The sequence below is a fragment of the Larus michahellis genome, chromosome 1 (genome assembly GCF_964199755.1).
Source record: "Larus michahellis chromosome 1, bLarMic1.1, whole genome shotgun sequence".
Taxonomy (NCBI): Eukaryota; Metazoa; Chordata; class Aves; order Charadriiformes; family Laridae; genus Larus; species Larus michahellis.
Window position 1 is genome coordinate 106,121,185 of NC_133896.1, and position 23,349 is coordinate 106,144,533.

General features: G+C 39.9%; 1 protein-coding gene across 1 annotated transcript in view; it reads left to right on the forward strand.

The window, feature by feature from the left end:
• The window catches only part of CRYBG3 (crystallin beta-gamma domain containing 3), a 95,414-nt gene that overhangs the window by 34,850 nt on the left and 37,215 nt on the right, over positions 1–23,349 (forward strand). Inside the window, exons 4-8 of the mRNA XM_074597959.1 lie at positions 8,775–13,740; positions 14,719–14,766; positions 15,127–15,242; positions 16,302–16,449; positions 23,028–23,167. Coding sequence (XP_074454060.1) covers positions 8,775–13,740; positions 14,719–14,766; positions 15,127–15,242; positions 16,302–16,449; positions 23,028–23,167 — 5,418 coding nt within the window. The remainder of the gene's footprint in view (positions 1–8,774; positions 13,741–14,718; positions 14,767–15,126; positions 15,243–16,301; positions 16,450–23,027; positions 23,168–23,349) is intronic.

Below are 23,349 nucleotides of genomic sequence, written 5' to 3' on the forward strand. Positions count from 1 at the left end.
CAATTGGGCTTGCAGTGTTGTATAAAAGGTTAATGATAAAGGGGTGAGGTTGGTAAAATATAAAATACAATTTTAAAGTAATGCTTATTCATCTATAAGTCGAAAAGAAAAATGCAAAGTAAGGTATTTGCTACTAAGAAAAAAAAAAATAATTGAGTAATGACCCAGATCTGTTCTGTTGACTGCTTGCCATTTGCCTATCTTCTAGTATTTTTATTTTTGTAACATCCAGTAACAATAAATGGATGTTGGGTACAGTGACGTGCAAAACAGTCGTACCTGTGAGACTGCATGGCTTGTTCTGGAGATCAGCAAGATGCCTTATTGCATTGCTGAACACGGTTGATGAGATGAAAATCAAAGTTGCACCCACTCTAAATGTTTTGATTATAAAATCCTAACCACATTCTAATACCCCAGTTCAGGAAAATATTTAAGATCCTGACTTGTCCCTGCTGTTACGAACCTTGTGGACTGGGAAGTGAGAAAGAGCTCCCAACACCACAATTACAAGGATTTTCTAATTGTAGGTAGGAGAGGGGGTGATTTCAAAAGCAAATACTTGAAACAGTATGCTTTTACACTTTGCACCCTGCCAGGAGCCAAGTCCTCATAATAGTTTAGCGAGAGCATTGCAAGCTATTTCATTCAGAAAGGGAGGTAGCCTTGAGGAGAGACAAATTTCAGACTGTTTACAGTTCTATGTTATGCATTGTCGGGTTCTGTGAGGGTTTAGGGTTTTTATTTATTTTATTTTAAAGTCTAGTAAACCTGTTGCTATACATTCAATTGCATTAGTATTTCCCACCTTAGAACTGTCAAAAATCCTGTCCTTTTATTTTGCTCTGTTAGAAATACATCTGATAAATTCCTTCAGGCCTACATAATTCTGGGTAGTGTGTCTGTTTCAGAGCTTGTCATTCACCTTTGTGTTACTGTTCGGATGCAGGCTTGTGGTGATACAGAAACATAGCACTTCATTTGGCTGATGGATTGTATATTGTGGTTTTGATTCAGTCAGTAGCAGCAGCATTCTTCTTTCGCTATAGATGCCTTTGGCAGACAGTCGACTCAATGAATGGAAAATAAATCACTTAATGCCAAGCGATGGTCTCGCTAGGTAATTCCTGAGGAATACTATAAAGATTCCGACTGTACAGACAAATACGTGTTGTTGTATAGTAAAATACAGCCTGTCAGAGACAGGAGAGACAGCTGTTTCCCTTTGTAGTAAGAGGTTGCCTTGGTGGTGGCTCTGGGGAACACCAGGACAGCTGTGGACCCCTGGTGATCCTGTCAGCATGTGCCTTGCATGCGTGCAAGCACTGCTGTTTTGACCTAGATCAGTTACTTTTTATTTTAATCCCCTGATGCACTTTGCTACACAGACACTTGAAGCAGCACAAGGGGGAGCGAGGGGCAGAGGTATGCATCTTGGTGTGGAGAAATGGGAAGGGAGGAGAGGGATGTAGTAACTCTTCTTCTGGTGGCTTTTTGGCTTCTGCCTTCAGAAACCAACCGTGGAAGTGCAGTGTTGTTCAGTTGCAGGTGGTCAGATGGACAGGGAGTAATCACTAAGAGTGACCTGCTATGGCTTGAGAGGGGTATAAACTATGTGGATAGCTTGACCCTTCTAGGATAGCCAAATATGTCCCAAAATTGATGTAGAAGGCTGTCCTGGGGAAGGATCGGGATCATCCTGTCCCTAATTTTCTTGATGAACTGTGGACAGAGGCCTCCAGCAGTCATTGCAGGGGTATATCCAATCTCCCATGGAAGGATTTAGTGTTAGCTAAGTTAAGAAAAGGCCTTCATTATTCTTAAATCTTTTCTTCCAGACACATCTCTATGCATACCTTAATTTGAACAAGCTACCCTTTAACAGTACTCACAGACTTCAAATTCTGATGAGAGCCCGAGCCTATGTGGGTCGGCTGAGACCTTGTCAAGATAGGTGCTGTGCTGAGATTAAGCTACCCATTCCAACAGGGGGGTGGGTGAATTTCAGGGCTCTGCCGTAGGAGAAATGCAGGTCCAGGCCTGCCTGCCTGCCAGAGAAGGGTACCTGCCCAGAGCTGGGACATGGGCCAAAGAAAAGGTTCTTGTTGGCACCAATGCAAAGATTTCTGTGTTTCTGAAGGATGAGAGCTTCGTAGTTTAAGAGTAATTCATAACAGATGCATGAAGCAAAATTGAGTTAAATTAATTAAGCTGAAAATTAATTGAGCGTGTTGTTTTTTCCACTGAACTTTTTTAACAAGTTTTTTTCAGCTGTTTTGTTAGAAACAGCATTTTACAGTGTGATTTTGAAGTTAAGGAGCTACCTGCAATGTAATTGTTCAGGCCTCCTAGGCCTTCACTTGTCAATAAAGGCTTAATACTCACACCTTCATCCTTACTGTTGTTGGGGTGGCAAGTAGCATCAGAGAGAGGGCATCACTGGGTTCCTGCTTTAAGTAGGCAGGTGGTCGGCTAGAATACCACGTAGTCACCTTTGGTTGCCTCTTCAGAGCGCACGCAGCATCTGTATAATACTCATAGGCAGGTCCCAGTCTAATCTCCTGCTGATACATCTGCTAACTCCCCCTGGCATCGGTATACATGAAAGGGAAGAATAATCTTGTTGCTGGCATCCTGATGTCAAACCCTTTGGTTTCCTTAGCGCATCTGAAGTTATGCTCTTACTTGAGAGTAGAGGAATGTCCTAGCTTTAATTCTTCATTACATATGAGGAGGGGCCAAGAGGAGCAGCTTTCTTCAGCCTTAAGAAGGCTAAGGGGAGACCTTACTGCTTTCCTCAGCTCACTCATGGAGGCCTTAGAGGAGGTGGAGGCAGACTCCTCTCAGAGACATGCGCTGTTGGGATGAGAGGTACCAGGAACGTGGGATATTGGGAAATGTGTTTTCACCATGAGGGTAGTCAGACCCTGGGGCATGTGCACAGGGCTCCAGTCCCGAAGGCCCCTCCTCAGAGGTGCTCGGAAGTTGTAGGACAAGGCCCCGAGCACTCCGATCGTAGTTGGCCCAGCTTGGAGCAGGGGCTGAACTGGATGATCTCCCAGGGTCTTTTCCAGCCCGTATTGCAGCTCTGTGCCTGAAGGTGAGGCCATCTCTCACAAGGTGACTTTGTGCCATCCAGCTTCTGAATGTGATTTGCTTTTTATTGGTATTTGCAGCATCTTGTAACCCCTCCTTGCGTGCCAGCCTGAGGCAGCACGTGGTAAACTGCTGCAGAGGCAGCACAGGCCGTGCTTGTCTGTGCTCCCTGGAAGAGGCAGGTCAAGGCTTTTGGGCACCTGAATATGTCGGTGTGTGACAGAGGGGAAGGGAGGGGGAGCTGGCTGAACTATGTGGGGTGTGGGGGGCAAGGGTGGCAGGTAGGTGTTCACGGATACTTCCCACAAGTACGGGGCAGAACGGTCAGCCTGAGAGCTATCCCAAGCCCTTCATGCTGGTCTTGGTCTTAGTCTTGCAGCTGCCAGTGTTTTGGGTCAGCCTCGATATGTACTTTCTTCCTTCAGACTCAAAGAGTAGGATTGCTTTCCCAGATGTGGAAGATAATCAAGAAGTAGTACCATGAAGGGCAAGGGGAAGGAAAAGCATTCCTTCCAAGGTCACAGGGACTACATTTGGTTTTATTAAAATTGTCATTGACTCTTAATTGTCCTTATGGACATTAGCTTTGAAATTTCCTGCAGAATCAACTGTGTGCAAATCACTTTGTTCAGCCAGACTTTTGACCTTTTGAAATACACATTGTGACGTCTCAGGATGCTAGATATTTCAAACTTCAGGTTTAAATAATGATGCTATCCCCTCTGGCTAAAAAATAATTTTCTTTCATTTAAGTTGTATAGAGCAACTTTTCAGTTAGCGCATAATGTCTTTTTTTAAGTCAGGCTTTTATTTTTTCCATTTATGAAGATCTGACATGAGTGTAGAAACCAGCTGGCTGAGTGAGTTGGATTCCACCAGAAAGTTTTTCAAAGTGACTTTAAGGCAGTTGTTTCCAGACGAAGGACCTTAACATAATTAAAAAAAAAAATTTGGAGTTAAATATGTGGTAGGAAAAAGCTAAGTGGAAAAAATTAAAACAAACAATAGCATAATTTTAAAATAGTCAGGGAGGGGTAGACAGGAACCACAAGAGACATACTGTTTTAGATCAGCGGTTTTCAGCCTGTAGCCTGCAGATCTCTCTGCTCTGGGAGCTACTTCTAAAGTGTCTATGAGGGGAGATTAGGGGAAACATGCACACATATGCGTGAAAAAGCAGAAGACTGGTGGGCTGGGGAGAAAATATATGGACGAATGAGGTGTGAGGAAGAAAATGGCCATTGCACGTCTGGGGAGAGCCAAGTGTTGCATGCTGCAGAAACAGGCCTGCCAGCGGTATGCTTGTGCTTCAGCACTGCTGAGTCTGAGCTAGTGAGCCTGGAGCTAAGCAGGGAAGCTGGTGGTAAGGGCTTTCTAGCATGGATGTCATGCTGTGAATGTGAATCTGTGCTGCCTGGGGATCTGCGGTGCTGTACTCTTGTAGTGCTGTATCATGCTGTGTGATCTTCCTCCATCTTTTTTAAAATAGTCTTGGGTTGTCTGCTTTCTACATTATTGTATGGTACAAATATGAAGATTGGAGGGGTCACCATCCTGATGACATACACTACAAACAATGTAATCTTTACGGATGCACTGAGATGAGACATTCAAGGTAGTAGGTTTACTACTGCTTCAGGGCTTCAAAACCAACACGATTGTTTTATAACTATTGCCACTTTTTGGGCAAGTTACCCAAGATGTCTGTCATATGGGATGTCAGAAGATGTTCATCTCTCCTCCTTGAGTTAGCCCCCCTTGAACTTTTTATTTCTCTTTCAGAATTGAAGAAATCTCTACAAGCACCTACTTTTGACAAATTTAACGTAACTCATGTTGACATCCTTTCTTGTTGCTGTCAAATAGTCTTTAGTGAAACTGAATTAAGGCTTTATAGGGAATTGAATAGCTTCCTGTGAAGAAGGGAGACAAGGAATCTCCCAGTATTTGAAATGTATGACAGAATGCACACTGGGTTCTGTATATAATCAGGCTTTCATCTGTATCCTCATATGAGTTTAAAAAAAAAATTGCAAAGAGGTTTTAAGGTAAGTTCTGAACTGACTTATTCTTTTGGTGATCAGAAATGAATTGTTACTTTAAACGTCTATGAAACAAGTCTCTAGTGACACTTTCAAAAGATTTTCTGTGACACAGCCTGCTTCTAAATGTGTTTCATAAGACTTACAGCTGAATAGCTACTGCCGCATAGGAACGTGGGTTTTCATTTTTTAAATGTCTTGCTGTTGCATGTGAGCTTTCAGATTGAACACACTTCTGTGTGCTCTAAAAGTAAATGCATTAGGACTAAAAGGTCTGTTGTCAAATTTTTTGTAATATGCTGAGCAGCAAATTCTTTATCAAAGGTCAGAGATCCTGAAGTTGCCATGTCTGGAGGAGAGGTTGGTTTGCTCTTAAAATAGCATGCACTGCAGAAACTCTTGGTAGAGGCAAGTCTGCGGGAAAGCAGAGCTGTGTGTTGGGAGACAGTGGGGGAGGCCAACTACTGTATGAGGCTCTGTAGGTGAAGCGTCGCTTCAGGTAGTCAGGATTGAGTTTGTGTTCAGAGCTCCGTAGGGCATATTGCTTTGAGTCTTGCTCAGACTTCAAATTGATCAGTCAGAGCATAAAATTCCCTCAGAAGACAAACGGAAAGCAAAAAGAATTGGGAGAAATGATAAAAGGCACCACATAGGCAAAGCGAGATTTCTGAGTATGTTTGTTTTGCCCCTGACCATTTGTTATAAATGGTATAATTTTTTGTTGGTATCTGTGGCTCAAATCAATATGAATATAGGATCCTATCATGCTGGGTTCTCCTTGTCATCCCTGTGTAGGCAGTATTCTGTAAAATTACCTTATTCATCCCACTTCTGGATGCTTTGGATTTAAGAATTGCTGAGTTCCTGGAAGAAATCTGAAGGCAAAGTTGGGTGTGGGAGACAAACGGAAGGACATTTTCCAGGTTTGTGTCAAGCACTAGTTCTTGCCACATTTTTATAGATAAATTCTGAATTCTTCCCACTGCATATCAGACAAAATATCAACAGCAGAATGAAAGGTGCTCAGTAAAAGTTAATTGTCATCAGGCCATTTATTCAAAATAATATCTTGATTGTGGTGGAAATGAATGTTTGGTACCTTGCAGTACCATTACTGTGCTCACTTTAAACACACATCATTACAGTTTTCATTTTCAAGAATCCATAAACCTTTTTTAGAGGATTGGTGTCAACCTGTGTTCTGTTTATTTTCTTGAAAGAAACTTTATCCGGATTGAGGATGGCTGTAGACTGACTTTTATTTTTGAGGTTGGTCAAAGTATGGGAGAGCTGATGGATTTTGTAAAAGCTTAATAGTGACTATTTAAAACATTTTGATCCTATTCTGATTTAACGGACATAGGAGAGGTTACTCAGTAAGGTTAATTCTGAATGGGAGCATGATCAGCTCTTACATTCTTAAGACTTACATTTATTATGGCTGTGGCTGTTTGATGATGAGTGAATATAGCGTACTATAGAACTCAGCAAATCCTTCCCCTAAGATTTTTAGGATCTCTGGAGCTTTGGAAAATATCTTCTAATGTAGAAGGAAGTTTTCTGTGAGGAAGTGGAAAACAACATCATTTTTATTTTTTAAGGAAAACAAAAAAAATTTCCTTCTTTTCTTCTTCTCTACTGCCCTTTCTCCAGCTGTGTTTTGTTTTCTTTCACTCAGAAATGTGTGTGTTTCTTTGAAGAGCTGTGAGTGCTGAAGACAACAACATGTGTGTGTATTTAGCAGCTACCACTGCTACCACTGGAAAACAAACTAGTGCTATAGAAGATTAAATGTAAACATCTAACACTGTAAAAGCTTAGGAGACATGGTGTTTATACATGACCTTCCTGTTTCCTCTATAACTTAGTATACCTGGCTAATAAAACCTATACTGGGATTCTGCTGTAACTTTCATCAGGTAGTACAATGAATTCAACCCCAATACAAACCTAATTTTCAAGTTTTAATAATGTCTGAGTTCCCATATTCAGATATTTTGGCATTAGTCTAATATACATGTCCAAATACTGCACAAGGAGGGAGATTACTGGTGATTTTAAATAGTAGTAAGTTCCTTCTTCAAAATAAAATTATTATTGAAATAAGAATCTGGTCCTCTCAAAACTTGACAGAAAATAGATTCTATTTTAGCCTGGTAAATCCACTCCATTTTATATTTTTCTGTACCTATTGAAAGAATACGTACTCAAAATCCATACAGACAATATTTGAAGTTGTAGTTACTCAATGATACTCAAACAAAATTATTTATTTTGCTGTTCAGTTTTTCTTAGTAAATTTATTTTCTATTTCTCACTTAAATTATTTGTTCTCAACTCTAGAACTGTAATAACTTCTTAGTAAATGTGAACTAATGGTAAGCTGCAGAGCTTTTTAAAATGCTTTAAAGATTTTTTTACTTATTGCATTGCTTTTATATTAGAAAGCAAAATCTTAGCTAACTCATCCACCCCCCAAGAGACTCTTCTGAAAGGAGTATGGCAATTTCCCAGACAGGTGAATGGCCACTTCCAGCCACCGGGTTAACAGACATAGGGTCAGGCTGGGTAAGAGTTTAAAAGGGTTTGTTCTTAGTTTAGGTGGGAGCTGATGCAGAATGGAGTTTAAGCGCAGTCTGAGCATCTGCTTTGTCCTAAGGTGAAGAACGGAAAAGCGGACAGTCACATTCATATTGTCACTGCCCGATTTTTGTGAGAATTCTTTAACCGACAGAAAAATAGGGGGAAAGGACAGAAGCGTTAGAGAGAACGTATCTGTGATATCTGTTAGTTTGAAGAAGAAAACCTGCCTTTTCAGAAAATTGAAAATGACAGGCTCTGAATTTGTCCTTAGTATATCAGAAAGAGCGGTGAAGGATGAGGATCACAGTTTTTCCATGGTGATTCTTTTGTTTGTTAGTTTTTGCATTCACTTTTTTTGCTAATAATTTTGAGACTGATGAATGGCCAGACCTACCAAGTCCTTGTCACGTTTCTAGGCTTCTCCTTTTGGTATTTCTTCCAGCATTCAAGCAGTCTTCATTCTTACCTGATCTCCATTCGCTCTGTTTCCTTACTGCCCTGTGGTTCAGAAAGCATTTCCTGTTGTATGCTTTCTTTTCTCCACATGTTTTCCTTCTCCTAATCCTGTTCCTTAACAATGTCTTGAGAGCTTGGGTAAAAATTTAAATTTAAATTCAATATTTTAATGAACATTAGTACAGTAATTGTTTTTCAGTTTTAAAGTATAGACATGCTTTAGTAGGGTATAACATCTTCACAAAAGTATGCTTATTTCTGTCACTGCAGGTGTTGATTTGCAGTGGCGTTTGTAAATAGTAATTCCATTTTCTAGTAGAAATCAGATGATAGTTGTTTATAGAAACATCTACTTTTTGCTTATAGTTTAAGTTGACTTTTTCAGTAAAAGGTAGTTGATGTATCGTTTGTCATGCAAAGCCATGCTTAGACAGAGCAGAAAAAGGAGGAAAATAGTGTTGTGTGCAATCTGCAGTTTGTGCTGACCCATGGAGGAGGACAGTACTGTACATCATCTACAGTTTGTGTTAACCTTTATTATCACGCTAGCTATTTAGATGGTCTTTTTTGTGCTGATAATGATGATCCTTGTTACAGGCAGATGCAACGGAAGCCAGAAGCACCCGCAGTCACTTATGCAACATATCGAGGTTCTGCAAGGATTAGGCAGATACTGAAGAATCAATCAGAAACGGCTGAAAAAGGAGAAGAAAGTACTGAGAACAGAAATGGTTCAATGATCAAAGAAAATGGACAAATCCAAACAACTGTCTCTCCGAAATCAGCACACTTAATAAAAGAAAATGGAGAAGATGAGAGTAAAGATCATGAAGATGACATCATAGTAAATTCTTCTGCAGTTAAAATGGGAATGAAAAAGTCTGTTAAAGTTCAGCATTGTTTGGGTAGCAATAAACATGAAATAACTGCAAAGACCACAACTTCATTTACCGAACCATCTCATGAGATAGACTTAAAACATACACCTGCTTTAGCTGCAACAAAAATTGAAAGGACATGTTCACTAGATTCATTAATGTCATCTAGTAGTAGAAACAATGAGATCCTAACCAATTCCGCTTCCCAGATTACCAGTTCCCTTAACATGAGTTCTGCAAGTGATTTGGTTGGAAAAGAAGTTGGACTGCTGGGAGAAGCAGAAGCTCAGTTTCAGGCAGACAAAAATGCCACTTCTAACTTTGATAAAGAAAATCATTGTTGTAAAGCAGCTAATAAGGAGTGCACAAAAGAAATGCAGGATGATTGTTTACATTCACACAAATCAAAAAATAAGACAGTTACTGAAGAACTACAGGCGAGTAAGGGAGAACATGGCTATAATCATCAAATGGATAGTCAGTCGGAGCTAACACCGGATGACCAGATGCTTCATTCCAGAACCGCTACATTTCAGCAGCAAGCTGATCAGCACACAGGTAGTGCAGATAAAGACAATGATCCAAGAAAAAGCGATACACAGAAAACTGTGGCAGATGTAGAAAGAGAGCAAAATCCACAGAACTTTCTTGTTACTGCTCTTTTACCTTTTAATGAAGAAATACTCACTTCACTTAGAGTGGAGTCCAGAGGAGAAAAATGCATAGCTGGAGGTAATCTAATTGCTTCAGTGTCATCTATTAAAAATGATGAAGATACAGTCATGGGCAGGGAGACTTGTAATGAAGAATTGAGTGAGTTAGGGAAGCCAGTGCACATACAAAGTGATCACCAGTTAATCCTTTTGGAGAATTCTAAGGATACTGCCACACTGCAGACTGGTTTACTTTGTCTGGAAACTGAGGGTCTGAAAACAACAAAGGTTTTATCTGAAGTTGCAGTGGAAAACCTTGCCAATGTATCATCATGCATAGCTGTGTGTGAGAGTATGAAATCTAACTTCGATGAGCTGACAGCACCTCTCTCTGTTACTGATGAGCCTTCTTTTGAAACTGGAGGCTGTTGCGCAGCTTCTCTTCATCCTAGTTGCAAGACTGAAAATAAAACTGTAGGGAAAAGAGAAGTCAGTTTAAAAGAAGTGCGAGAGACTGTTTCTTGTCCTGATGTTGAATGTGAAAAGAACAAATCCTCTGAGCCTGTAGACATAAGCCTCTTGGAGAGCTCAGTTCCTGTCCACAACTGTGGTCCTGTTTCCCTTGAAACTGTTCAAGACATTCCTGCCAAGGCATTAGTTATGCTCACAGAAGATAATACAGCAACCAGTATTGACAGGACAGATGATCCTACTCCTGCTGCTTCTGAAATCAACAAGACTGGTATGACTGAGGTTGCTTTTGTTCCCTCTAAGTGTAAGGATTGCATCTCTGAACTTTCCTCTCATATTTCTAAGTCACAAGAAAACATTCTGGAGGCTTCTTTTTCTGCCTTGAGAGACGGAGAAAGAACTTTTGCCAACCATTCTGCTTTCATCTGTGAAAATGTTGATGTTGACGTAATTTCTGAATCTCCACCTGTTTCTGAAAATAAGTGTATTAATTTTTCTTCCAAGAAGGAAAACAGTAATAAGCCTAGGATATCACCTACAGTACTTGATTCTTCATCTGACAACCAAGGAAAAATGCCTCCTCCTGGCACTAACTCTGAAAATGGCCAGATTGCTAGATGGTCTACAGATTCTGAACAGGACAGCTTAATATTTCCAGCTGCTGGTTTTCGGAGAATAATCCCTGAGGACAGAATGATCAAGGCACCACTTTGCTCAGAAGACCTGAAAGCTTCATGCCTGGCTGATTCTCTGGAACGTGAGCTTACTCCAGCGATACTTGATTGCTCTGCTGCTGGAGTACATGGCGGGAGTGTTTGCATCCCCAGGTCCTCTTCACCTACTCTGGGATCCGGAGAAGCCTCCAACCTTTCCATTTCTGCCTTGGAAACATCGAGCATTGCTCAGGGGAACGGTTACTCCTCCAGCCACAGAGCTGATGATGGGGCAGAAGATGCCTCATCCACACAACAGGCTGATGGCAGTCTCTTGGCAGAGATAATGCCATCACCCATCTGTCCTTTGGAATCTTCAGAAGTGGCATCTGAGTCAGCCTGTACTGAGAGCGTGTGCAGAAATGCTGTGGGACAGGTGAATCTTGGTAACCATGCTTCTCCTATCTCAGAAGCCCCGTCTCTGATGGATGATCAAACAGCTGCTGCACCTGCAGAGTCAAATGAGCTCTGTTCTGAGGAACTACAGGAAGATACTGATGTGAAGGGACTAGAACATGCTAGATTCCAAGATGCTGCTGTTTTGTTTAAGAAAGCTGAGGAAATAGTGGACTCAGTTTTACACTTGGCTATAGAAGAAATAATAGCAAAACAAGCCATTGGTGTCTGCCAGCGTTGTGGAAGCAAGGATGGTTTAATGAACACGGATATTCTAAATGATCAGAAAGCTGGAACTGTACAGCTGAAAGCAGAAGAAATCCAGTCAGCTGTGCAGTCATTAAAACATTTTAATGAGAGCAGCAGAGGAGGCTCATCTTCATTTACAGGAAATGAAACAGTGGATACAAATAATCAAGATGAAAAGATACTATCTTACATCCCTGATAAAATTGACCTACATAGTGCACTAGCACTAAAAGCAAAAGAAATAATTGATGAAGTCATTAACTCAGCCAAACAAAAACTGGCATCCAATCAGTGGCAAGGCAGTGAGAATAAAAGGCCTTCTGAAAAGGTTGAGCCTGAACCTAAGGCTGAAACCCCAAAAATTTTAAACCTGGATATGAAGTTACCTGCCAAAACACAGAAACCGACAGAGAACACAGAAACTCAGAGTGTAGCTGTAAACTGTGAAAAGGCAGATTGCTCAGTTCTTTCTTTACTTCCAAATAGTATGGAAAATGGCATAGATTGGCCCCAAAGCGGTGAAAAGATACCAAATAATGCATTTACGTGTCAAACAAATGGATTCCTACCCACTGGTAGTTCAGCAAGGCCAGAATCGGATCTGATGACACCAGCCAAAGAGAGACAAAATAGAAAGGTGTGTGAACATCTGGCTGCAGCAGAGTTGTGTGGCAAAGCTGGAGTATCAGCAACTAGTAGAAAATCTGATGGATCTTCACATTTAATACATAGAGATGCTAGTGTGACTGAAGAGATGCTTCTGTCACTGCAGTTAAAAGATTCATGCAATAATACAAATATGCCAGAGTGCACGTTGCTGCCAACTGTAAATGTTAATTTGTCCTCTTTTATGTCTGATGAAGAATGTATCAGCGTGCAGAGTGAATCCAAAGACAAAAGCAGTCCTCAGGGTTCTCTGGAAAGGAATGCAGAGGACAGTCCGTATGAACACTGCGGAAGAGAAGCTGCAGAAGAAGTACCTGCACAAATAAAAGCAACCTTAGAAGATCTAAAGGTGGTGGAGAGTAAAGAGGAACTAGCAGAAGGGGCAGTTGAGATAGCAGAGGTTAATACTGGATTAAATACACAGTTCACTGTACCGGAATTGTCTGTTATTGGAGAGGGCAGTGAAGGGAAAAACTGCTTCAACACACTTTTTGCGCAAAATAACGAGAATCTGAAGCAAGTGAAGGATCATGACATGAAGAGAGATGATCAGCTTGAAGAAAATGGTCTGGACTGTAGTGATGACATGAAGGAACCATTGGATCTTTTGGCCATTTCTCCACTAATTGAACAGTGGGAAAACAGTTCTTTCACTATCATTTATGAAGGTGCCCTTCAAACTGAGAACAAAGCTGTCTCAACTGACGATACGCAAACTGGTTCGCTTTCTTCTTCTGTTCTGCCTTTGGATAATATAGATCATCTAATGCGCGAAAGAGCAAAGAGTAAACACGAGCCAGCCTGTCTTTATGGGAAGGATGGGAAGGATAAGAAGTTGAATGAAGCGACAGATAGCTGTAGCTCGGAGTCATTTCTGAGCGTGGAGGCTAAGCGCTGTAGAATATATCCTTTCTCTTTGTCTCCAATATATGAAGACGACAGCTCCCAAGAAGACTTACTTTCCACAGACATGTCACCAGAAGGCCGTCCTAGTGGAATATCTAAAGATAATACTGACGACGCTTCTGTGCTGTCCCTTCTCCAGTTGGTTTCTGAGCGCTTACAGTTTACTACTCAGTTCAGTAAAGAGGACGAGGAAGAGGGAGTGGAGGACGAGGAGGAGGAAGAATCACCATATGAAGAAAATGTGCTTGATGTTGAGAGAGAAGGAGAATGTCTTTCCAGTCAGTGGAGAGGGAATTCAAAACCAACCCTTCAGTCAAATGACCAAACTAGATCTTTGTTTCCTGAACAATCACTACTTCTTTCACAGGAACAACTTGACTCTAAGGAGCAACCAGAACTGTTTCCAGATGTGGCTTCTCCCAGTCAAACACCTTGTAAGCCAGTTTCACAGAAAGCTGATGCCACTCTCAGGCATCCTCCTACAAGTGTGTACTACCAGTATTTGAAATCTGCCAGCAATTGCCCCTCTGAGAAGGGGACCAGGTTTGGAAGCATTCTCCAGGATATGTTGCAGCCAAAGATTCATTGGTCTCAAGACAACACCATGCCAAAACTGGGAGAACTGTCAGTGGTAAGACGTTGTGTCACATCATATTAGTAATCACAGTGATTAGCCCAGATTCAAAATTGCTGTCTCCCTGTTCTCCTTGCTCCCTTTTTAACATTAATTCTTTGATCTTAACCAGCGTAATTACTGTCATTTGTTATAATAGTTTATAAATATAAAGTCGTCTTATAAAATAATTTTTAAAATGTACTATTCTTGGTTCAGCGCACAGCTGAAAGTGACTTAATTGTAAAACAGAAGATGTGAACAGAAAGTACAGTAGGAAAATATGCATAATAGCAAGTCTGTATAGTAGCAAAACACAGACTTGTCGATGTTAAGGACATTTAAACTTTAAGATGAATGAACTGCCTTCTGTATGAAATTTGTTCTTTGATTTCTTCTACTTCTGAGATTAGTAGAGCTGCATTGTCCAAAAAGTATAAATACTTGCTTTTACTGGTCTGTTCGATTGTTTCATTGCAGAGTCTTCTACAAATTGTAGCTCAGTTAGCAAGTAATATAGCTGCTTCCACAGATTAGCATTTCTTCTTTAATTTATTTAAAGCAATGGCAGATGAGGGTATGGAAACAGTTCTTCTAATATCTAGAAATTGAAAAGGCCGCACTGACCAAATGCGTAACTGAAGAATAACATCTTTCCATGATGTTGGGAATATTTCAGTCTGTGGTAGAGGCCTGCTTTGGTTTTGCCACTGTTAAAACATGCAGTTTATTGTTTGCTGGGAAAGGGTAGTATATCTCCAAAATTTGTAACTTTCATAATAGTTCTTCCTTTCTACCACCTGCTGCTGTCTGCTGATTGTTTGATTCTGTTCAACTATTTACACCAACTCTGAATGATAGTGAAACAAATCTTGATTGTTTCTGCTAGTGACAGTTGCATACGTGTAAGGAATAGTGGAACCAGAATAATCTGTCTATGCTTTATGCTACTGTTGTAGATGTTAATAGTTGTTTTCCATGTCCTTTTAATTTCAGAACCTCGTTGACAGGGCATGTCTCAAATACAATCCAAGACCAGGAAAGGTAAGCTGAATTTGTGTCGTGCAGATCAATATGATACATGGAATAATTTGTTATACCAAAATTTTTGAAAGGAAAGCATCTGAAGTTGTTAGCCTAGTTTTCTATATTTCAGTGGTGCATATGCTTGCACATGCTAATAATGAGATTATATTATTAAAAATCCTGCCACTAGTAAATTTATTATATTTCTGTCAGCAGCTGCTGGTTTAGTTCAGTAGAGTGTTTCATAAAAGAAGAAAATGTGTAGCGTATCAGTCAAGTGGGCACAAAGTGAAACAGGTTTTATTCCAAGCAAAAAATAACTGTCTGCACTGTATGTTGAAATGGGCCCTCATTCGTATGCATTGTATGTTGTTTCAGATTATTATTTATGATATTTATGGCAGCAAAAGTAAACAAGAAGTTAATTCTGATGTGCTAGATACCACGTCCTGGATCTTTCCCATTGGAGCATTACTTAGGATAATTAGAGGATGGTAAGAAATCCAGGTCATATTTAAATAAAGTCTTTCCAAAAGACTGTATATGTTTTTCTCTTGTATTTTCATTTCTTTTATTTATGACACACTTCTGATCTGCAAGAGTGTCTTTTTCTTTCTTTATAATTAGACTGATACCAATGAAAAAAGCTTGAAACAAGGCTTCAAATGCTGCAGTACAAAAAAAAAATATATTGTTTCTCCGGGGAACTAGCTTCAAACAGAAAGTTTCTAATAGAACCACAAGTAAGTTTAGACTTCTTGCCTGAAGTGCTGAGACAGTACAGCCATAATCATCGCTAGAAGCATGTGTATGCCAAAGAAAATGGTTTTTTTTTTTTTTACAGTTCAGTTTCATTATACAGTAGCTGTTGCAAAAGTACCATAAAAAGAACAATCTCAGCTGCTGTTTGCAATGTAGCATTTAGAGGAATGTGTATGCAGAAGGAAATACAAGTGCCTTTAAGGTAGATTTTGCAAGTGTTTCTTGGTTTGCTTTGGGAAGCTGGGGCTGAGACCATGTCAGTTGTTGCACTGGAATTTAGTTGGTAGCGCTTACAGTGAATGTTTCTGACTGTCAGCCGTAGTAACAATGCATGTCACATTTATGTAGTTTCGAAGCAGCTTTGTTTGGTTTTGCATACATTTATTTCATGCCGTAAGAAATACTGAATGCCATTATTAGTATGTATGTATTTGATGCCTTGTGTAGTATCTGCCTGAACAGGACATGTTTTGATGTGTTAATTAATATATTTGTTCTGGTAAAATAAGGCTTTTTATTTACATTGTGTTTTAGCTGTATTTTTACACAGTTAATATTTTAATTTATGCTAGGCTACATCCTGGAGGAGAATTGTGTATTTTATTTTTAAAGCACAGAAGTACAAGCCCTGTATTTATCTAAAGTGAATGTGACTACTGAGGGACAGCACAAGAAAGGTCTGATAGTTGGCTTGATAAAAAGAGCTCATTACTGAGCTTTCTAACAAATGTGCTGTGTAAGGACAGTCTTACCTAACAGCAGCAACTCAGTTCATGATATTATTATTACAGTTGGATTTTTTATGAGAAACCAAAGTTCCAGGGTCGGAAATACGTTCTAGAAGAAGGAGAGACTGTGCTGGATCATCTTTGGGATCTCCCAGGTGTGAAACATCGTCGAAGAAACCTCACAGTTGGATCAATCAGACATGTAACAAAGGTATAGACTTTGTTGATAATATACTCGCACACATAATTAATTTCTGTTGGCAGTCGTGGTGTATTACTAGCAGTGGACAATGTGTGTATGCTGTGTTTCCAATTTTATTCAAGTTTGCTATGAATCACGTTTTTTCACCTTCAAGATAAATTTTCCTTCAAGATAGGCTTTTCTTGCACTAAATTTCCCTTTCTTCATGAAGGTTATGAGCAGATGGACTATCTTACTTTGCCACCATCTTTACCTGACACAGTGACTCCCTTCCTTTTAGATGTTTTCCTGTCCAGTTAATTGAAATTAAATGGAGTCACTTCATATTTTCCAAATGTTTATCTTAAGCTTAAACTGTCTACTGTGTCTGTATGGATTCTGTTTCAGAAATTAGTAGTTGGCTTTCCAATCCCATTTGTATGGCGTGGTCTCCAAAAATTACTGTCGCTCCCTCTACAGTTTTGTGCTATCTGTAGGGGTTCTATGTGGACAAGTGGTGCACCTCAGCATCTGGCTCTGTGTACAGCCAGAAGTTTAAAAGGCGTTTTGTTGAAAAGATAGGAATCAAGTGTCTAAAACTAAATATAATGCATCCATTGTTATGCAGTGAATGGGAAATATATTTACCAGATCGTGTGATTTAAGAAGACTTAGTGCTCTTGTTGTTTAGCACAACATTCCAGTTATTCACAGGGTAATAGCCCTTTACAAGTGTTAATTCTCTAGCAGTATCGCAATGTGAAAGTTTTTCAGAAATAGTGGTGTTTCTTTGTTCTTTACTGGTATGGAGGTCATTTTAAAACTGATCACCATTTTAAAACTGATCACCTTTTTGTCGTCAGTACAGGGCCATAATGTCATAACAATTAGAAATTCTTCATTCTCTTGTTAAGACTTAACAATAAATAAATAAACTCAAAAGAGGCTGGCTGAGGGCATGAATAATGAGGTTAACATTTATTTGAGCTAAACAAATTAAAAGCATTTGACCAATATGGAGTATGAATATTGATCAGTAATGTGGAAGGCGGCTAAATAATTAAAGTAGTACCACAGTCACATGTGGAATTCTGGTCTGAAGCCAAGGGAAGCTGGGTGTGTCTTGGGTATCAAAGAAAACCCTTCAATAGGAAAGGCAGCGTGGTTAGCTTCATCGTTGCTTGATAAAAATCTTTGTAATACAGCTAAATAGGTTCAAGCATTGTTCTTCCAGTATGTGGTTCATTTGTGTGGAAGACAGATGGAAAGTTTTGTTTACAGTATACTAGTTCGGGAATCAACACTGTTTCTTGTGTAACTTAAACCTCTAGCGGGTATGGTTGGTTGGGAGGACTTTTGCTGCTAGTCCATAGGGCTGGTTGGAGCTAGTGTGGGTGTGGAACTCACTAGTCTGGGTTTTGTCCTCTAAACCTTGATTTGTGAAAGTATCCCTCTTTTTTAGGTTGTACTACAGCTGCTGTGGAACTACTTTTAGAATGTAGTTTGCCAAAGTGCTACTTTTCTTTCTTTCTTTTTTTTTTTTTTTGGTGAAAAATACAGACATTGTTTTTAATTGACAAATAGCTGTTTCTTTTTCAGGCAGCTTGTGTGTGTGTGATCTGCAGGATCACATGTTTTACTGTCATTCTCTTTTTCATAGGCTGGGTAGCTCAGTGGCTTTTCTCCTGCCTAGTTTGGTCATACTGGCTGTGAGTCCAGGCTGTCTGGCTTGCCTTCTAATTCTTTATTGGCTTTTTATGGTGCTTGTTTAACAACTGCTCAGATGTCTTGAGTTAGCAGATTTGAAAATTGGCTAAATATTTGAGAAGAAAATGGCTTGCCAAGAAGAAAAAAACAGATGTTTACTAAAGAAACGGTAGGAGGTACATTTAATATTATTTTTATTTTTTACTGGCAGATGTTAGTTTGCTGAGAAACAGTCTGCCAGTAGCTTCGTCCTGATTTGGCTTCAAGCCTCCACAAAAAGCAAAGGTTCTATTAGCTTTGTGGTTAACCTGTGGCTTGACTTACTGTGGATACACATTAGATGTATCCATGTGTGTTTAATTTGAAGGAACTTAGGAGGAAGGGGGAAAGATCCCAAAGGAACAGATCGTGCAACTAGTAAAACGAAGACCTATTTGAAGTAATGAGGAGTCTGAACTCCACTAAGGCAAGTCAACATGGGCCTAAGCTAGCAAAATCTGCCTGCGCACACAGGTTCAATGCAGCTCCTGCAGCACAATCTCTTTAGCCAGGTCAGTTCTCTGGTCTACTGCAGAGGCATACATCAATCTTATGGACTTGGAGGGCTTTTTCTATCTGTTTCTGGGAGCCCAGAAAGCATGCTAAATGTTTCTTTCCTGAAAACAAGAGCTGAGAAGAGTTGATGATGTTTCCATTCTCGAGTAATCTTGTAAACCACTGTTTTGCAAGGTGATGAGATCTGAAACAGCAGTTTATAATCTCTGTCTGCAAGACAGTTAGGCAGGGAATAACAGGATTCCTTGTGGACTCTCCTTAAGCAAAGCTTTTTGTAATGGGAATGTTCACAGTATTACACGGAGGGTGTGTTTCTTTTTTTTGGTGTGGTTTGCTAGGTGAAAAGAAGTTATTAATTCAAGCAGTGGCTACTTTGTCAGATGCCATGGGAAGACACCTAGTAGCTTCAGATTGTATCATTGGCTAGTTGGTATTTTCAGGGCAGTAGTAATTAATTTCCTTAATATTACTTTACTTTACTACCAGCCCTGTTGAGTTCTGTAGTTTGGTTTGGTGGTGATAGGTAGGAGCAAAAGTGGTACAGAGCACGAGAACTGGGAGAAAACTATGAATGGATAAAAAAGGCTGGAGTATCAACAGAGAGTAGATTTAAAAAAAAAAAAAAATGTTGCAGAAGCTGACACGTCCCAACGATAAATTGTATATTGAAAGTAAGATGCATGTCTAGACTGTATTAGCAATCGTGTGAATACCAGAACTAATTAGGCCTGGTTTTCAACAGGCTCTTCTCTCATCATTATTTTGGCTTTAGCTTAAGAAGTCAGACTTAAGTAATTCTTTGTCCTGTTTTTGACATAAAGGGCTACCTCATTTAAATAGGCTATTTTGATCACTTCAGTCAACAGCTTACAGCTCCAAGGAGAAGATCGAGGAGTGCTGAAATTACTTAGCCCTGCTGGTGGTGTTAGGGCTATAACCCTAGATCAGAAGAAGGGTAAACAGCTAAGACCACCTTGAGGGGGTTGAAGGCTCTGGTTGGAGCTCTTGGTCAGACTAGAAAAATGTCAGAAGCCACCGAAGAGTAATATTTAATGCTAAGGTCTTGAGGGTCATCTTGACCCTCTTCAGAAGAAGCCTTAACCTTTCTGCTGAGGGGTGTGTCGCTGTTTTGGAATTGTCTTCTGTGCGAGCTAGCGAGAGTATTCCCAGTGCTTTTGAAAACATCTCTGCTCCCAAAAGACGACGAGGGAAGCACAGGCCCTCCAGAATAACTCTGGAGGCAGGAGAAGAGTACTGCAGAGTAAAGGAAGACGGAGTGGGATGCCCGGAGGCTATGACCTACCTAAGCATTGCTGGTTGTGTATTATCATTGGAAATGAACATAACTACCTATGATGTTTGCTGTGCTTTTTATTCTGTTTTTGCCTGACGTGTCAGTAGGATAATGAATATGGCATGAGTTTGGACTGATTGTGATGGGGTGGCAGGGCTGGGGGCGGGGGGGTGTATGGAGGAAACCTTCCCGTTCTGGATCTGTCCTGAAATGCTGTGATAATAGCTTTGCATGGTAATAGATTTGCATGTGGGTATCTTATTTGAAAATCTTGACGCCTTGCAAATGAAAGGGCTTCGGACTGAAGGACCTAGTTCTAAACCTGAATGCTATCATATTCGTGTGGTTTTCATTTTGTTTCTAAAGGTGGTGGCTTTATTAGGAATGTTAGAGAAGCCTCTGAAAGTAATGATGCCTATTAAATATGCACAGGCAAATATGAACATGCTAGGGCAAATATTTACCAAGCTAAAGTTTACATGCTTAAATTATATAAATTAATGGCATAGTATCTGAGTGTACATCTGCAAATACATAGTGTTCACCTCATACAATAATACTAAATTTTTTCATTTTCTGCAGTCTGCAGACTCATTATTTAAGTCAAAATGTACATTTGGGATTATAAATAAAAGTGCTTAGAAAATACAATTCTTGCTCAAACATGTTATTACCTTTAAAAATAGGTATTTGAATTGCTTTTGACGGAGACCTCAGTTTACTATGGGACGCTTTATGAAAGGACTTTGTGGACTTACTCTAACAATGACAAAAATGCCATTGCAATGAGAAGAGGTTTTTTTATGACTGTCAAAATCTGGCTGGAGGGAGATGGTGATAAGTAGGAGAGATTTTATTGTGAGTGCTTGTGCTTTACCTGCCCTTTGGAGAACTGCTACATTCTTCATCTGTTGAGGGTGGAACCTGCCTCGTAAGCTTCAGAGTCAGGAAAGCAAACTTGAAAGGAGAATACAGACTGGCTTTTTCCAATCTTCAAATGGGGAAAAAAAACATAACCTCCTACTGAATTAAAATTAAAAATACTCTGTCTCATATTCTGTCTGAGCCCGCAGGCAAGCGTACTTTATTTTGCCACTTGTCTAGTCTTGTAAATACTTCGTTTCAGAATTTATCTGAAACCATTATGAGTCTAGCATCATTATTTGTGGAATACTTATAGGTGCAACTTCTGGTTTTCCATATCAGTCTTCCTTGTTGGCTTCACAGATTTCAGCCTTCTCATGTATCACGTATTATTAGAAAAAAAAAAACAAACCCTGAACATCAAATAATTCTTAACCATGAATTAATAAGGTACATATATATGTGAAAACTATGAAGAGACTTCTTTTTTTAAAAAAATCTGTCTAGCAATACACTTAGAATTGAGGAACGATGTTCCTTAGCACTTTGCCATAAAGTAGCATTGTACTAAAAGTCTTTTTTTCCTAGTTTTTCTGGTTTTGCTCATCTGAAAATAAAAATTCTGGTATTGCAGTTTTTGTTCTGAAAAGAAATAACATGCATTGTTTGCAAGGCACAATACAGAGGAAATATGAGTTGCCAACACACAGTATACTGTTTTACTTCAGGTCTCATGAGGAAAGTGAAATAATATCCTGAAGCCCATCTATTACAATTGCCATGTTTATTGCTGACAGTTAAATAACTACTGAAAGAAGTTTGCTAACCAAAAAGAGGTGTGTTTCTAGGTGTGGGATGTTACTCCATCGTTTGAAAGCTCCACTCAAAACTTATGTGAAAAAGGAGGACAAGCAGGTGGTGTTATGAGATGAAGTGCTGTAGCTTTAAGAGCTTTTGTGCCCTGATGCTGGGTTCCTCTGCAAGCTCTTGTGTTTTGACTTTCGAGTCTGGTAGAAGCCACAGGCCATGTGGGATCTCTGTCATGATGTGACCCTGCCGGGGTCCTCAGCAAGTCCAGTAACCAGGTGCTCCCGTGAGGGCACCCTCAGGGGCAGCTTCTTGTCCCTCTTCTCCAGTGCATATTTAAGGAGCATCTTCCTCCAGCCACATTTAGGACTTCCTGGGTCTCTTCGTGCTGTCCAAGCCCTCTAGCCTAATGCAAATGGGCCCATGAGTCAGGAGGATAAGGGAAGGGGTGGTGTGAAGTTATCACTGAAGGTTTCCAGCTACAGCTGAGCAAACTCTGTAAGCACGTGAGAGAGCTGCCTTTCACTGTAACAGGAAGACTGTTCTGTAATGCGCTGCTGAAGCAGGGCCTTACAGAAGATCTTCATTGATTCTTGACGTGTTTGACTGCTGAAAAATATTGGCAATGCATTTTATATAAATATTATTAATGTGGTTCACTAAAATCCCTGCAAATTCTAGAGAAGATCATGTGTTCAATAAGTTGTTCTTCAGCATAGTCTCTATCAATAGAAAACCTTCAGTAAGGTAACAGAGGTTGTTGCTCCTTAGTAACAGAAAAACAGCTAACGTGTTTACTTAACAAAGCAAATATTTTCCAGTACTGTTCCTTTTCTTTCTTTGTCCAGAATGCTGTAGATTTATTTAGCATGACAGAAAATTGAACTCGATATGACTTGAAACCATAGACAGATGCATTACAGAACCTAATTATCACCAAGGGGGGGAAGTGGGAATGAAGTACTAGACATTTCTATAAAGTTCTAATTATCCGTGTGTCATATCTATCTATATGTGTGTTGTGGAAGCACTGTCTTTAAAAAAAAAAAAAAAAAGTCGGCAGTATTATGTGCATAGTTTCTCTATCAGTAAATAATGTTGGATCATTTACTTGGAGAGCCTTTAAACAGCTTTCTGAAGGTAGCCTAATAGGCATATATGCATAGTTCTGTTTGAAAGTCAGTGGGACTTTACTTCCCTTAGCTTTTCTAAAAATCCCAGTATTCATTTAAAAACCTTCCATCGTATGAAACCAGGAGTTAGATTAGAAGGGTGAGAAGACAGGGGGGAAAAGAAGGAGACATTACTGGTCCTTTCCCCACTGCAATGGGGCAGACTCTGCAAGTGTGGGTAAGCCTTACCTTTTGACTTGTTTCCACAGGACTGTGACGTTCCAGAGGTAGAGTTCTGCCTGGCAGCTGGTGCTACAGAGGGACTTCCTATCTGCATACAGAGTGCAGTTGCCAATTTAGAAGAACTGGATGTTGAGAAAAACCCTTATATAAGTATCAAATCAGGAACGTGAGTACTGAACACTTTTAATAGCATTTTGCCAGCAGGTAGAGGCGTAACATCATGGGGTGAAAGTCAAGTCAGCAATAGGAACAGTATTTGGGTTTTTGTGGCTACAAATCAGTTAACATATAGTAGATATTCCCATCTCTACACTTCAGCATTGTGCTATGTGGCCTCCTAGCAGTGGA